At 44.7% G+C, this 15,690-nt stretch overlaps 2 protein-coding genes across 5 annotated transcripts; one reads left to right on the top strand and one right to left on the bottom strand.

Annotated features, from left to right (window-relative positions):
• Positions 1-3,210: 3,210 nt before the first annotated feature.
• On the top strand, positions 3,211-15,339 carry LDHB (lactate dehydrogenase B). 4 transcript variants are annotated; one of them, XM_027711664.2, is made up of 8 exons: positions 3,211-3,342; positions 4,849-4,980; positions 8,720-8,837; positions 9,354-9,527; positions 11,434-11,607; positions 13,136-13,253; positions 14,117-14,240; positions 14,995-15,339. In XM_027711664.2, exons 2-8 carry the CDS (start codon positions 4,855-4,857, stop codon positions 15,160-15,162), a joined length of 1,002 nt encoding a protein of 333 aa, XP_027567465.1. In that variant the 5' UTR covers positions 3,211-3,342; positions 4,849-4,854; the 3' UTR covers positions 15,163-15,339. The 4 variants fall into 4 exon arrangements, with proteins under 4 accessions (XP_027567465.1, XP_027567464.1, XP_027567463.2 ...); XM_027711663.2 differs by lacking the exon at positions 3,211-3,342 and adding an exon at positions 3,525-3,731; XM_027711662.2 differs by lacking the exon at positions 3,211-3,342 and adding an exon at positions 3,774-3,873.
• On the bottom strand, positions 3,824-4,698 carry LOC120322996 (vegetative cell wall protein gp1-like). The gene is made up of 2 exons (XM_039379980.1): positions 4,355-4,698; positions 3,824-4,256 (listed from the first exon to the last, which is right to left on the bottom strand). Exons 1-2 carry the CDS (start codon positions 4,696-4,698, stop codon positions 3,824-3,826), a joined length of 777 nt encoding a protein of 258 aa, XP_039235914.1.
• Positions 15,340-15,690: the final 351 nt, after the last annotated feature.

Raw genomic sequence — 15,690 nt, 5'->3', positions numbered from 1 at the left:
ACTTAAAGTTGAATTAGAAAGAACCTCTGACAAAAATGGATAGTCATTTCTGTTTTCTTTTCCTTTAAGATTATATTTCAGCAAGGTGATGACTGAGATCCTTTGGGACCTTCCCAGCAGTTACACTGGCACAGTGAGGAGAAGAGGGAACCAGGGTGCAAGGATATGAAGAGTCACTGAGGGCACAGGAGGGAGAGAAGTCCTTCCCAAGCCAGGTCCTTTGCCAGAGCCAGATGTGTGTATCATGTAAGTAGTTTGCCCCATTTCTGTCTTATCACTTTATTTAGTAGCTGTTGTTTCTCCTGAACCTTTTAATGAGCCAGAGCTATCAATGTAGTTCAGTTCTTACGTTCTTACCTAACTGTAAAATTGATAATCATTTGTTTCCTCTGGCACCAAAGATGTTCATTAAATGGGATCATCACATTTCACTCCTTTTGCATCATAATCCTCAAACTCGTGATGTGTTTGTTTTTTTATTAACTGTGCTATAAAGCAATTAACTATTATGAGTGTGTTATCTATATGACACTGTCTAATCTTTAAACAAAAATTAAACAGAAAGTAGGCTTGCTGCCAAAAATAAGGAACTGTTCCTTCAAACAAAACCAGGGTAAAAGAAGCAAAGCTGCCACTCCAAGATAATTTTTATTTATTGTGTGATGTACTTTCCTGCGAATGGCAACATATTTGCCTTCAGATGGCAAATCCAGACGAATAAGAAGAGAATTAAAATATAGGTGGACCAGAATTTTAATTCAGCATCTGCCAGCATTGTGTATGACAGCACCCAATGATTTCCAGCAGATTAATTCAGTTCTCTGTATTTTACAAAGTTGGACAACTAATTCTTTTCCCAACATTACAGCCATGTGAAATAATGCTTTGGGCATATCCATCCTGAAGGCCAATGACCTGATCTACCAGGTCTAACACAGTGAGAGATCACCTTTACCTTGTTTTCTCCTGCCACCAGGCTACATCCCATGTTATTGTGGTGTAATGGGTTCCTTCCCATTCCTAGTTTATATTCTTCTTGATATGTGCTATCTCAGGAGTACAGATACCATCAGACCATGGCCATCAGACCATCAACGTTTTGCTTTGGAAAACAATCCCATCAATGGAGTTTTTCAAGTGAGATCTCTGTTTTTAATCAGATTTAACTATAGTTTTGTAAAAAAGAAACAGCAGGGAAATCCTATCTGCTTTCAAGTGTTTCGGGAAGATAATGGGACAGATGCAAGTACTGAAGTTTCTCAGATTTATGTAACTACACACTTTATATACAAACCAAAAGTTGAACATGACTAAAATGTATGCACAATAGATATGTTGTAATTGTATGAAGGTTACCAGGCAAATTTATTTAGACTGTGCCCCTTAACATTAGGGTTTGTTTTTCTGGAAAACTGCACTTCATCCAAAGATGCCAACGCTGCCAAACTACAGCTGAACTTTGAAACTGTGACCTGATGCCAGGAGACTTTCCGTGTGACCCTGGGGAGACCTTTTCACCTCTCTGTGCCTCAATCCTCCATCATGTGGAACAATAAGTAACTAAATAATTAAGAGCAGGAAGAGGGAATGATCTTTCTTCCACCCACCGTCCTGCTCCTGCCTTGTCTATTTAGATTAAAAGGACTTCACTGAGAGGAGATTAAATACCCAGTGCTTTTAACACTGGATGTAAAATGAAGTCTGATCTAAGTGAGGGCCTAGGAGAGCTGCTGTAACATGTGGCAAATGGTCCAGTCTGCCTTTAAAAGCTTTGAGATTTTGCAAATAGGAACGTGGCATTTTCCTCTCTATTTAATTACAAATGCTACTATGATAATTGATTGTTGAATGCTCATAAGAAGAGATGCTCTTCATGTCCAAAGAAGACACAATGCAGCGGGGAACTTTCCAGGATGAGAACCTACGCTCCTGCCTCAAGGATGAAAAATCCCTGCTCTGATCCTTCTCTAATCTCTCCAGAACCTTTTCATCTCCCTTCCTCCTTCTTTTCTCAAAGTTCATCTGTCCATGCTCCCATTGTGATTATACAGGATAGATTTTCTCTACCCTTACATTTTGCTGTGTAATTATTATTTACCTCCAGCTCCCATTTCAGCTGTAACTCAAAGTGTTGAATTGATTTTCTTACAGCATGCTGCTACCTGAAGTGTCATGTGGATGGTTTAACTCATTTCTTTCCCTCCAGGGGACCCTTTGCAATGTCAAACAATGTAAAGAAGCAAAGTAGGTCATGGTTAGATAGTAATTTAAAGCCAGCATGGATCTGTGCTGCTGCCCAGAAAGGCAGTTTCCTCCTTTACTCACCACCATGCTCACCACCTCCCTCATCCTGGCACCAGTGTTTGTTTGGCTGCCTGGTGGGCCAGAGGGAATTAATATTACTAACATGGCAAAATATAATCAATAAGCCTTTAAACTAGCCGCAGCAACAGAAAAAGAAAGGCCGTAGGCAGGCAAGGCCACGCTCTCTGCCTTGTCACATTTAACCCAGTGAGTTATTTGGGAGGACTCTGGAATCTACTGTTCCGTTTTCCCTCTTGTGAGACAGACTTGATCATGTGTGCTGAGGAACCTAAAGCTTTCTGTTTTTTTCCCAGTGAAACTAAATGTGTATCATTTGGTATTTTGCCTTTACTTTCCTCCTTTACAATTAGAAAGAAGTAATATTAGAGCATTAGAAGAAAACATTCTTGCTATTCTTCCCTACTTTGCTTGTGTTGGTCCTGCAGGGATTTCAAGAAATCACTTCCATCTCTGCTCAGCAGCAGTGGCACACCATATACCCAAAAATTTCAGTCTGTGTGTTCCATGGGTCCGAGGAAAAGAATCACAGAATTGCTAGGGTTAGAAGGGACCTCTGGAGGTCATCCGGTCCAACCTCCAAAGGGTGTCATATCGTCTGATAACTGTCGCTCACAGTGCCACATGATGTGCTTATTATTTGTCGAGGCACAAAAGTCCAGTTACGCTCCAGGGGCTCATTCCGCAGGTCCCATATATTACCATTTTAAAGGGAAGCCCTACCGGGATAGGGTGAAATATGGGAGGAGTGCGACGTGGATGCAGTAGAAGCCAAGTGAAGGGGAGAAGGAGGAGCGGCGGCAGCTTTGCATCATCAGGTTACATTCCTTGTTGTCCTTGCCTCAGGTTACATCCCTTATTCGTGCCAAGGCATCGCCGCGTGGCTCCAGGCGGGATTCGTTCAACCACCGAAAGCTCAACGGGGGAGCCAGGCTAAGGGCACAGAATCAGAAAGGGCAGAAATCAGAGAGGGCACAAGAGACCACCCGCTTGAGCAACTGTGCCCCTGGAGAAGAGCAGGTAAAAAACGCTTTATTTTTGCTCAGTTTCGCCCTCGCTCACACGTTCCTCGCGGCCGGACCCGTGACGGGCAGGTAACGACCCCTCCCCGCCCGTTGCGGGGCGAGCGCTGGTGGCACCGGCGAGCCCGCGAGTCCCCGCGGGACCCGCCCGAGGCAGCGCGGCCGCTCCTTCACCGGCAGCGCGGGGACGACCGGCACTGCCCGCCCTGCACGGCTGCCGGGGCGGAGCGGAGACACCCCTGTGGCCCCGTCCTTGGCGGGCACTGAGCCCGGCGACCGCCGCCTCCCCCCGGCGCCGCCGCGCCCGCCCCTTCCGCCGCAGAGCGCTCCCTGCCCGAGCCCCGCACGGTCCCGCAGCCCGCGCCGCTCCCGCGCCCCGGCCGACCGGTGGGTAACGGGGGGCCCCCGCAACACCATGGGGGCGCTGGAGTGTCGCCCAGCCTGCCCGCCCTGCCCTCCCTCCCTCCTCCCCCGGCGGTTCAGTTCCGCCGGGAGCAGGAGCGGGAGCCCGTGCCCCTGTCGACTCTCCGTGCGTGGCGGCCGGGCAAGGGGGAACGGGGGTGGCCGGAGCCGGGCGGTGGATCCCGGGGGGTTGGGGATGGCGGGGGTCGGGCTGTGGCTCTCGGGGATTTAGGGGTGGCCGGGGTCAGCTCGTGGATCCCGGGGGTTTGGGGGTGGCCGGGTTCGGGTTGTGGATGCCGGGGGTTTGGGGTTGGGATGGTCACGGTCAGGCTGCGGACCCCTTGCGTTCGCGGGGTTGGGGATGGCCGGGGTCGGGCTGTGGCTCCCGGGGGTTCTGGGGGTAGGATGGCCGGGGTCAGGCTGTGGATCGCAGGGGTTCTGGGGGTAGGATGGCCGGGGTCAGGCTGTGGATTGCAGGGGTTCGGGGGGTTGGGGATGGCCGGGGTCAGGCTGTGGATTGCAGGGGTTCGGGGGGTTGGGGATGGCCGGGGTCGGGCTGTGTCTCCTTGCTCAGAGCCCCCCCGTGTGCCACCCCGGCCCCTCGCTGCCCTGCGGCCCGGGAAGGTCGGAAGCTCGTGTTTTGAGCCCGGGCAGCCTCGGGGGCGCACGGAGACGGGTCGGGGCGATCCCAGCAGGATCGCAGCTCCCCGGCTGGCCCGTGTGTCGCGGCCGGCCCCGCTGGGGGTTGCGGGGCCGTTGCTGCCCGGGGCCGGTAACGGCGCTGGAATTGGAGCCGCCGCGGGCGCTCTCGGGGCCCCGCGGGGCCGGTCGGTTGTGCGCCCTCCAGCCCCTCGCTGGGCACCGGGCACGGACGGGATCCGGAGCTCCGCGGCCGGGGAGGGATGTGCGGGTGGGCGTGTGGCTTGGAAGGAGCCCTGCGAGCCAAGGGCATCGTGCCCGAGGGCCACCTTGTGTGAAAAGCGCCGTCAGCAGCCGCTCGCAGCACCTCGGTCGGCGGGTTTAGGTGACGCCCGCGGTTCGGAACATGGCTTTCAGCACCCTCTGGCTTGCTTTGAACCAGCTGTTCCCGTTATCCTTTCAGAACACCATGGCCACACTCATGGACAAGCTGATGACCCCCATTGCCTCGGGAGCCGCGGGCCCCAACAACAAGGTCTCAATTGTGGGCACTGGACAGGTCGGGATGGCCGCTGCCATCAGCATCCTTGGAAAGGTACGGCTCAAGGACAGCGTGCCGCTCAAGCTCCCCCTGCCGCAGTGTTCTGTGCTGCCTTAGCCAATGGGGGGGAATTCGGTAGGTTAGTGCAGGAATGAATCACGTGCAGTTCGGGTAAGCAGTCAGTGACCTGCAAGGCTGACTTCCCCATTCAGCTTCTCCTTGTTCTCTCACCTTTCCGTCCGTGCTTGGCAATAAATCTCTCATTAGGCAGAGTTATTTTGCAGGCTGCTGGGAAAATATAGTGAGCGAATGGCTCTTAAGCCCCTGCCAAACTTTTCATTCTCTTCTTAATTTTCTTATTCTTCCACAGCAAAGCTGGAGTTTGCTCAGTGAGGGAGCTCTTGTGGGAAAAGAATGCGGACAGAGGAGAAATGGATGTGAAATATGGGGTAGCAATCAGAACAATAAGTGTTTGCTTTTTACTGTTTTAAGGCATGTGTGCCATAATAGCTGAAAATAGTGCTATCCCCTAAAGCAGACTTCTTGATTTCTCTTAGGTTTTTTTTTTGCTTGGTTACATGATTATTTTTTCCAGAGAGGTTTTAGCTAGTTTTTCAAAAACTAAAAATAGAGGTCTGGATTTAGAGGTTATTCTGACTTTTCCTATTCCTGGTTTATAGGATTTTTTTTTATTTTTTTTTCCCAAATCTTATGTTACTCTCTTTGAGCAAAGCAAAGGCTCATTATGCAAGAAGGATCTCTTGTTTTTAGAGAATATTGTGAATGAGTTAAATTTGATTCCTATTGTGCTGTTTTTGGAAAGATGATGGGAGCTGCAGATTTTTGTTTTAACAAAGGCATAAACAGATATGCCCTGCCCACTTGCAGAGGCTGCCTTAAATCAGGTAGCTCACAGTCAGATGAAAAATCTTGCATGTACTACTAAACCAGCTGTATTTTATGTGGGTGATTCTTCAACATATTACCCCAAGAATGTTTGCTTAATATACTGGGGTTTTAAATATATATAAAAAAAAATTAAGGGCTTTTGCTTGCTGATATTCATGAGCCCTGCGACCGAGGAAAAACTGACATTAAGAAAAGGCCACAGTGGAACTTGAGTATTAATGTGAAAGTAGCAAATAGTTTTTAAAAAAACTTATATAAAGGAGAAATTTAAGGGGAAAACAGTGATAGTTCATTGTGGTTATCTATATTTTCTTAAGCAAATGTTTGCCTCTCATGGGCTGAACTAGTTTGTTTTTGAAGTCCTGTAACCTTGTACAGTGAGGGAGCCAGGTGATGTTACGACAAACTGCACTACAATTCATCTGTGTTTAATACACTGCTTTAGGCAGGATTAAATTTTTGCTTTCAGATATCTAAGCACAAAGTTTTACTATTAATGAGTTGTATGCACCAAACCCAGAGTAAAAACCGGTTTTAAATTTTTCAAGCATGGATGATGACATGGATTTTATGTCAACCAGACTTCTGCTCTTATTCTCTTACAAATATAAGCTGCAGTATAAAATATTTTTATAACAAAACCATCTGGTTCTTGTAACTGAATTAGTCATTTAGGTTGGAAAATACCTCTGAGATCATTAAGACCAACCATTAACCCAGCACTACCAAGTCCACCATATCCCCTAGTGCCACATCTACAGCTCTTTTAAACACTTCCAGGGGTGTGACCCAACCACCTGCATGTTCCAGTGCCTGACCACCCTTTCAGTGAGAAATTTTTTCCTCGTATCCAATCTAAACCTCCCCTGGCACAGCTTGAGGCTCTTTGCTCTTGTCCTGTCCCTTGTTCCCTGGGAGCAGAGCCTGACCCCCATGTGGCTACATCCTCCTGTCAGGGAGTTGTTGGAAGTGGTAAGGTCCCTCCTGAGCCTCCTTTTCTCCAGGCTGAGCCCCCTCAGCTCCCTCAGCTGCTCCTCATAGGACTTGTGCTCCAGACCCTTCCCCAGCTCCATTCCCTTCTCTGGACGCCCTCCAGCCCCTCAATGTCCTTGTAGTGAGGGGCCCAGAACTGGACACAGGATTTGAGGTGTGGCCTCACCAGTGCCCAGCACAGGGAAACAATTCAGGCTAGGATGTCCTTGGCCTTCTTGCCCACCTGGGCACACACTGGTTCACGTTCAGCCTCTGCCAACCAATTTGTGGCTTTACTTGTGCACAGTTTGGCTCTAATACTAATTTCAGTTTACTGGTGTAGTATTTAGTATTTAAATTTGCATGACACCAAAACTTCCATGCTGGTTATTTTTAGCTCCCTCTCTGTTAGAGACAAGTCACTGATGTTGCCACACTGATTTAGAAATGGGAGCATGTCCACAGTCACAAATCAGCTGCTTTAAATGAGAGTATTTTGAGCTGCATTTGGTGATTGTGTAGGCTTCATTCCTGTGTGTGCTGATAATGAGCTGAGTTCTTCTCTAGACAAGTGATGCAAATTCATGAAATTAGTCATTGCAGGTATTCCAGCTACTCTTCTCCTTAAGTGAGAACCTGCTCTTGGAACCTGCAGAGTCTGAGGAATATTGGTTGCAAGTTCTAGACTGCAAGTCCCATCGGACTGTGTGTATAAATCTATCCATAATTGCACATGTGCACACATTATTTTTTCAAACTCTGATTGCACTAACTCCTTAGTTTAACACCAATGACTTCAGATAAGCATACTTTTTCATAGTGTTTAAACAACTGAGACATTCATTTTACCCTGCAGGCTATTTTGGGAACAGAGCAAGTACAGATACAGATTCTTATGATTTTTCTTCAACAGTTTTATCAAATCAGCTGCTAAGGGAAGCAATGCAGAAAAGCCATAAACTAACACTATTTCAGAGTATGAAATGAAAACTTTAAATATGTCTGCAGTTAAATATATTTTTCCACAGGAAAAACAGTATTTTAGTTGCTAAAAATGGCTTAACTGCTCTCAAATAGAGTGTAGATATCTAGGAAAACAGAGAAGTAGTAATTTTTTGAATTTCAATATAATTTACTGTCTGATCAGCCTTTAAGGATAATGGAATTTACAAGGATAATAAAAATTTCTGTCAAAAAGAAAAGCCAAAGGAAGGCTTTGCATTAGAGCAAAACACCTTTTCACTCCCATACTTCATTGTTTTCCTGTTCTGAGACTGTGTGAGGTTATCTCCCGACTTAACCTGGCTGGACAACAAGCATACATGGCTAAATCTATTCTGCAAAGTAAATATAACATAGTAGCTCTAGTAGAGAAAAACAACTAAAGAATCTGTTTTCTCTTAATTTTTAGGGCTGAGGAAAATATCTGTTCCCGTTGTATAGTTTTGTGTAATTAATTGATTGAAGGCATGCTAAAAGAGAATACTTGTTTGATAATTATGTGGAGTGTTCTTTTAGGCATTTCAATATTTACAACAGGCCTATTTGCTGGATAGATTTAGAAGTTTTGTTACAACTCTGAAAGATATAACTTTTTCCCAAATATAATTACTAAATCATGAAGTGCTTTTCTAGCAAAGGGTTGGCTGTGAACTCAAACTCCCCACAAATAATATCTTTTTTGGAAAGTCTGAATGAGTTTTATGAACCTGTGCTGTAGCAGCCTCTGACTTTGTTCCTGTGAGATACATCAGAACACCAAGATAGTGCTGTCCCACAGGTTTAACTTTGGAGAAGAGATGCTTTCAGATTGCTGTGGCGTGTCACTTTGAAACAAAATACACCTCAGCTCAGGGTTAACTTTAAAATGCAAGTGAACTGCTTCACTGACTCCAAATTTTGTTGTTTTCAGGGTCTTTGTGATGAACTTGCTCTGGTTGATGTTGTGGAAGACAGACTAAAAGGAGAAATGATGGACCTACAGCATGGGAGCTTGTTCCTTCACACTCACAAGATTGTGGCAGACAAAGGTGAACCTCAGTTTTTTATTTAATACTGACATTCTATGACTTTGCTTGATAGTGGAGAATTAGTTGTGTAATCCTAAAGAATTCAAAGGATTTGGCATCAAAAAAGGGTATGAATTGGGGTGAGAGTTTGGATGAACACCATAGCAGTGGGAGTAGTTTTTAATCTGGGCTTTCTCTTACATCTCTAATGGCCATTTTACAGTTTGGAGCTTGTTTAGTAAAACTGATTTTAATGAAGCTATAGTACCTCTTTGTAGAAGAAATAATGTTATTTGGAAAGTGGAAGTGAGATTCGGGTGGTTGAAGGTGCTCTCCAGACCCATATATGTTGATACCTAAACTGGACAATGTTAAAGAGCTGGTACTGGATTTAATATTGGTGTTTCCTGGTTTGGGGTTTGAATGGAATGCACAGTGGAGAAGCTGCCTGTAACACTGTATGAACACAGTGCTGTTGAAATGAGTGACAAGTGTATTTAACACATTCTGTATCTTCCCCCCCGTGCTCTGGTGTAGATTACAAGGTGACAGCCAACTCCAAGATCGTGATCCTGACTGCGGGCGTTCGTCAGCAAGAGGGGGAGAGTCGCCTCAACCTGGTCCAGAGGAATGTGAATGTCTTCAAATTCATCGTTCCTCAGGTTGTGAAGCACAGCCCCAACTGCATCATCATCGTGGTTTCCAATCCAGGCAAGGCAGTCTTTTCTGAAACCCTTAAAACTTCGGTTTGATAAAACACAACATTCATTCTCTGACAGTCTTTTCAAATACAAATTGAAGGTTAATAGCTTTTTGTGGACATCTGCCAGGTAGTGGCCAACAGCAGAATACAAACAAATATCCTGTACATTCTGATGCTCTCTTTATTCAGAACTTGTCATGGTGTCCTTATCTTAAAAGAATGCTTTATGGTAAATACTTCAGTTCTTTACATACTTTGGCTTAAGCAGTTGGTAGTTTAAAACTTTTATTTCTAAAGGATAACTTTTGTGTCTGGATGCAATACAGCCATTTTTCAGGATGAAGAACTTGCCCTATATTCTATATTTTCAGGAAAAAGAATTTGATGCTGAAGCCTATGGTGGAACAAGGGCTAACTGTGGTACACAGTTCAGTTGGATTAGAAAAGAATTTGTTATAACACATATTTGTGTGCTCACTTGCAAGTACCTCATTGCACTGAGGCAATTGGATATTTGGATGTCTAAAGCTGACTGTAAGCATTCTGATGTGCTTTGTGGAGTGTCCCTGTAGGGTTGTCTTTGCTTGACTCAACATCTGAGTGAGGCCAGTGCTACAGAACCCTGGCAGTGAAGTAACACTGCTTTTAGAGAGAACTTTGCAGAGTGGAAACAGTGCATGCAAAGCTGGCAGCTCAACTGGGGGTTGAGTAATTAGCTGGTGTACAATTACTCCTACTGAATACCAGTGTTCTGAGCAAGTGCCTACTGTGCAAGTACAATAACTTAGGGCAGTTTTAAACACTTATCAAAAAATCAAACTGCGACAAAGATCGACTTGTTCTTGTTCTGGCAGGGCCGGATTCAATCTATAGACTTCTCTCCAGTGGAGCAGCTGCAGGAGGAGAATTGCATGTTGCTTTTGCAGAATTATTTTTATAACCCTTTGTTTTCTCAATGTGTGGAGTTTTGTCCACTAGTCTTATATAGAGGAAGTTATTGTGAGCTCATTAGAAGGGACTTTAGTGACTTGGAAAGCCAGACAGCCTGGAGCTGATGGACAGGGAGATGCTCTGTAGTCTGTACAAGTTACTGTGATCCTGGCAGGAACAGCCCCAGCTGAAGCTATGGGAAGAAAGCTGTGCCTGATGAACATGTCAAGGAGGTGTGAACTGTGCTGAGATGATGTGCTTTTTGTGCCTGAGCAGAGCAAATGATGTATTTCGGATCTGTATATGTTCCCTCTTGAGAACTGGCTGGCTCCTGAGAGTTGGAGTCATAATTACTGCAGCCTGTTTATTATTGTTGCTTTGACCTGTTGATTAGAGGTTTTCTCTCTGCTCACATCCTTCTGTCTGCCCCACCTAGCTTTGTGTTTTTTCTAAAGCTTTGTTTTTGGAGACACATGCAGCTAAAGCATATTGGTAGTAAATGCAGAAACTGCTTAGTGCACAAATCAAGAAGTTGAACTGAAGTAATTACCAACTACAAAGAGTATGCAAATCTCAAACTTTTTCACTGTAAATTGTTTTACCTGTTGTTGTGATGATGAACTAGAAGGTAATATTACTTCAGGAAATTACTTGAGTGTTTTAGCCACATGAGATCAGTCCCAGTTCTGAATGCCCTGGGGGTTTAACTGTGACAAAAAAAATGTGTCCCAACTTTAGCTGGTAGGAATCTAATCTCCAAAGATCTTACTCAAATTTTTTTAGGACCCATCAAGCTACTGTTCAAAAAATCTCAAGCATTGCATTAATTTTAAATTCCCCAAGTAGTCAGACCCAAAATACGTTGACCAATGAGCACAGCTGTGTTTTGAGTCCTCCTGATTGCCCTGCTACTTGCAGTAAAGTAATTGCTGGAGCATTCTTGATGTGAGTGGTTTAATTTACCGTGCATGTTTTTCCTTGCAGTGGATATCTTGACCTATGTCACATGGAAGCTGAGTGGCCTGCCAAAAAACCGTGTGATTGGAAGTGGCTGCAATCTCGACACGGCCAGATTTCGCTATCTGATGTCCGAGAGGCTTGGGATTCATCCAAGCAGCTGCCATGGCTGGATCTTGGGAGAGCACGGTGATTCCAGTGGTAAGGAGCAATTCTGACCTCTTTGGGAATAAGCAATACAGTGTTAGAGGTTGAGGTCTAAGGGTTTTACAAAACTGAAGGAACAGATGCAGCTCCGCTCGAGTTACTGGCACTTAGCTGTGGTTTTATGAAGATTTGAGTTGAGACAAGTCCAGGAAATGAGAGAATTGGGATTGTTCAGCCTGGAGAAGAGAAAGCTTCAGGATCACCTAACTGTGGCCTTCCAGTACCTGAAGGGAGCCTACAGGATGGGTGGAGAGAGGCTACTTTCAAGGGCCTGGAGTGACAGGACAAGGGGGAATGGCTTCAAACTGACAGAGAGTAGGGTTAGATTGGATATTGGGAAGAAATTCTTCCCTGTGAGGGTGGTGAGGCCCTGGCACAGGTTGCCCAGAGAAGCCATGGCTGCCTCATTGCAGGGGATTGGAGTGAGATGATCTTTAAAGTCCTTTCCAACCCAAACCATCCTGTGATCCTGTGAAACGTAGCTGCACATATTTAATAATTAAACCCTGAACTGAAAAGGCCAGTTTTGTGAGCTCAAGTTGTGCCCTAAAGGCTACAACTTAGTACTTTTCTTTATCCTCAGTTTTTGGAGTACCATAACAACCTGTAGCATAGTTCTCCTCTGAAAGCAGTGTCAGCTCCTTTTAAGTCAAGGGCAGAGCTTGTTAGAGGTAACAGAAAACCCTGGCAATCCAGGCTCAGGCTAACAAAATTATCCCTTACCTTATTTCATAACTTTTCTCTGTGCTATTTAAAACACGGTTTTAAAACCATGTAAAATCAAAGAAGCCCATCTGTCTTAATTCAGCTCATGTATTTAAAGTCTGAAATGATGCAGCAGAATATCTGTGTACATTGGTACTGCTTCATATTTTTGTGCTGTGTATTTCTAGGGGAGCCACCTCTTCAGTGTCCCATTGCATTTGATCAGCCCTACCCTAATGAAAGCAGAGTTTGGCTGAGCTTACACAGAGCTCATCCTGCATCAGCTTTTGCTTTGAAGTAACTCAGAATTCCTAGTTCACAGGAACGAAGGATGAGCCTGCTTGCAAGCTTCCAGTATGAAGAGAGGTGCAAATTCCTCTCTTGATATTTTAAGTTTGTATATTGCTACCCTCTTACTTATGTAAATAAGAACAGGTTTCTTGAAGGCTGAACCTAACACTGATTTGCTGCAGTTTTGAGCAGAATTAGTTTTAAAAGGCTGAACAGCTAAGATGTGCCTTTTTGCTAGAATTTGAGGTTTCTGACTTCAGAGAGGGCTGTCTGCACCTTCCAAGGTCTCAAAGTTCTGCTGTCATGTGTTACAATCAACTTGTTAAAGTGCCAGTACTAAAATAGTCTCACAATTGACACCCAGAGTTGTCAGCATTAACTGCAGCTAAATGAAAACTGAAAATCTACCTCAAACATTATTGTGGTTCTGGCTGCTGCTACTTATGGTTCCAATTGTTTTAGGTAGGAAAAAGTGGAGGGGGAGTTGCAAAGTGCTTTTGAAACTTATGTCCTCCCTCTGTTCCAGTGGCTGTTTGGAGCGGAATTAATGTGGCAGGGGTTTGTCTCCAGCAGCTGAATCCTGCCATGGGAACTGACAAAGACCCTGAGAACTGGAAGGAGGTCCACAAGAAAGTGGTTGACAGGTACAATGACCTGAGGAATAACACGGATATATGTGATGCTGAAAATAGCTTGTCTGCACACTGTCTCTCTTGTGTTGCAGCTTTCATGCCCTTTTATTTAGAGGGCTGCATGGATAAGTGGGACTGCTGGTTTAAACACAAAAATGCAGGATTTCAGCTGGTTATTTCATTATCCTGCAGCCAGACAAGCTGTTGCATAACATGCCTGTACTGCAGAGCTTAGAGCTGTGTGTACTTGTTTTCTCTCATGGAGCTTCTTGAGTGGTTCACTTTGTTCAAAGGGCACAAGACTAGGGAAGGGCAGTGTGTTTCTGTGAGCAGTGTTGGAACGGGGGGAAATTTTGTTCATTGATGCAGGAAGATTTGTTCACATGTTGCTAAATCGCTTGTCTCACTTGTGATATGAGTGTACTCTCCTGCACTATCTCCAGATGTTGGCTAAAAACACCAGGGAGTGTGTGTAGGTAGTGCATGGCTTCGACTCTAAATGTTTATCTATTCCAAATGCACTCAGAATGATTGTGTCACTGACTGAAATTGAGAATTTATTAGGTGTAGGTGTGCTTTTCTACCTAACACTAAGAACTCTTCCTAGATGGAAGCTGATTTTCTTTTCAGCTAATCCTGTGAGAACAACAGGGATTCTTAATTATACATATGGGAATATGTATACTTTATGCTTTATCTTCTAATGCTGAAACACATCACTCTCCTACTTTGATATTTTAATTCCAAAACTTAGAAAGTGTTGCAGGAGTTTAATTTTTTTTTTTAAATGGGAAACTTTCACTCCTCTTAAGACTTGTAAGTCACAGAGTGTCTTGAAGACATCTTAGTGCAATTGTCTTTCCATGTTTCCTTAGTGCCTATGAGGTGATCAAACTGAAGGGATACACAAACTGGGCTATTGGCCTTAGTGTTGCTGACCTCTGTGAGACCATGCTGAAGAACTTGCACAGGATTCATTCCATCTCAACACTGGTAAAGGTAAGAAGTGGTGGCTGATTGGATGCTCTAGTTCATTTTGTTGTTATGACAAGCTAAGTAGTCTTGGTTAGCAAGGGGCTGAACAAAGGAAGCTTTGTAAAACACTACTTTGAATTTAAAATGGGAGCTTACTCTTGCCATTCCTTCTAGGCTGACCTCTTAGCCAACTCCTCTCACAAGTATGGAGCTGTGTTCTCTGTACTACCCTTGTGTAAAGTTTGCCATTTGTGGCATGCAGATTCCTTGGAAGGAGGTTTTGGTGTAAAACTGGAAAACTTCATGGAGGCCCAGCTGCAATTCCACAAACCACTGCCTAGCAAAAGTCCTGGGGGGAGAACTGTGTCCTTTTATAGCTGGTGTAACTGGCTGCATCTAGTCTGGACTAGCTCTGTAACCCCTGGTGCAGCAAGGACTCTGAGCAGGTTGAGCTTACTGCTGCCTCTGTAGCAGGAAGGATGACCTGCCCTAATCCTGCATCTGAATCTTGTCAGCTACTTGCTGTATAGAAATAAAAGTGAGAGGTTGGAAGAGCTTTGAAGATGGGGTTTCTGCAATCAGCCATCTTGGCACTGCCAGACATTTGGTCCAAAACAGCTCTATGCTGTTTATTTTCTCAAATACACTGTGACTGAAATTCTTCTGCAGGCTGTAAAATGATAGTTTTTAGCTCTGCTCTCAGGAGGCTTCCTGTTCTATAAACTAAATGCACATCTGGGGTGATGGGCTCATATCTGATCTCTTTTTTCTGTGGCAGGGCATGTATGGCATTGAGAATGACGTCTTCTTGAGCCTGCCTTCTGTCCTAAGTGCCTCTGGATTGACAAGTGTCATCAACCAAAAGCTGAAGGACGATGAGGTGACTCAGCTGAGGAAGAGCGCGGATACCCTGTGGAACATCCAGAAGGATATCAAAGATCTGTAACTCATGAATGCCAGATTCCAGCCATAGAAAACCAGCATGTTGTGTGCAGATATGGGCTCTACTCACTCTACATCTCTAAAGTTAACATTAAATGCTCTTCCAGACGGTTCATGGTAGCTAAACTTATGCTTGCTGTAACGCACAAACCTGACGAACAAATAAAGTAATTTTCAGGCATGTTTTGTTGTCCTAGTGACTTATTTTTAGTATATAATTATCTAGCTTACTCTGGCATCCTCCTTTAGTGTTTGCCACAGACTTACATGGAAGTGTAAGACTTGGCATGTCTTTTCAGAAGGTTAGAAATAATGTAGTAATAGCCTGTGGTGGGATTTCACTAACACCACCTTAGTGGAAGCCTTTTCTCAGTCCAAGTGCTGGCTAAGTGTAGTTCTTGTTTCTGATAGAGTAATTCCTATTTTTTTTACTGATGGGCAGAAGAAATGGAATGGGGATTTGCCTCTGAGCTGCCTGCCAAAAATATGCCAACAATAAGATTATGCTGGCTGGCCTAGAAGAGTCCTGTAG

Source organism: Pipra filicauda, unplaced genomic scaffold (genome assembly GCF_003945595.2).
Source record: "Pipra filicauda isolate LSUMZ 115617 unplaced genomic scaffold, ASM394559v2 scaffold181_size1560634_pilon, whole genome shotgun sequence".
In the NCBI taxonomy this organism is placed as follows: Eukaryota; Metazoa; Chordata; class Aves; order Passeriformes; family Pipridae; genus Pipra; species Pipra filicauda.
Note: the sequence above shows the minus strand (reverse complement) of the source record. Positions and strands in the feature narration are given on the sequence as shown.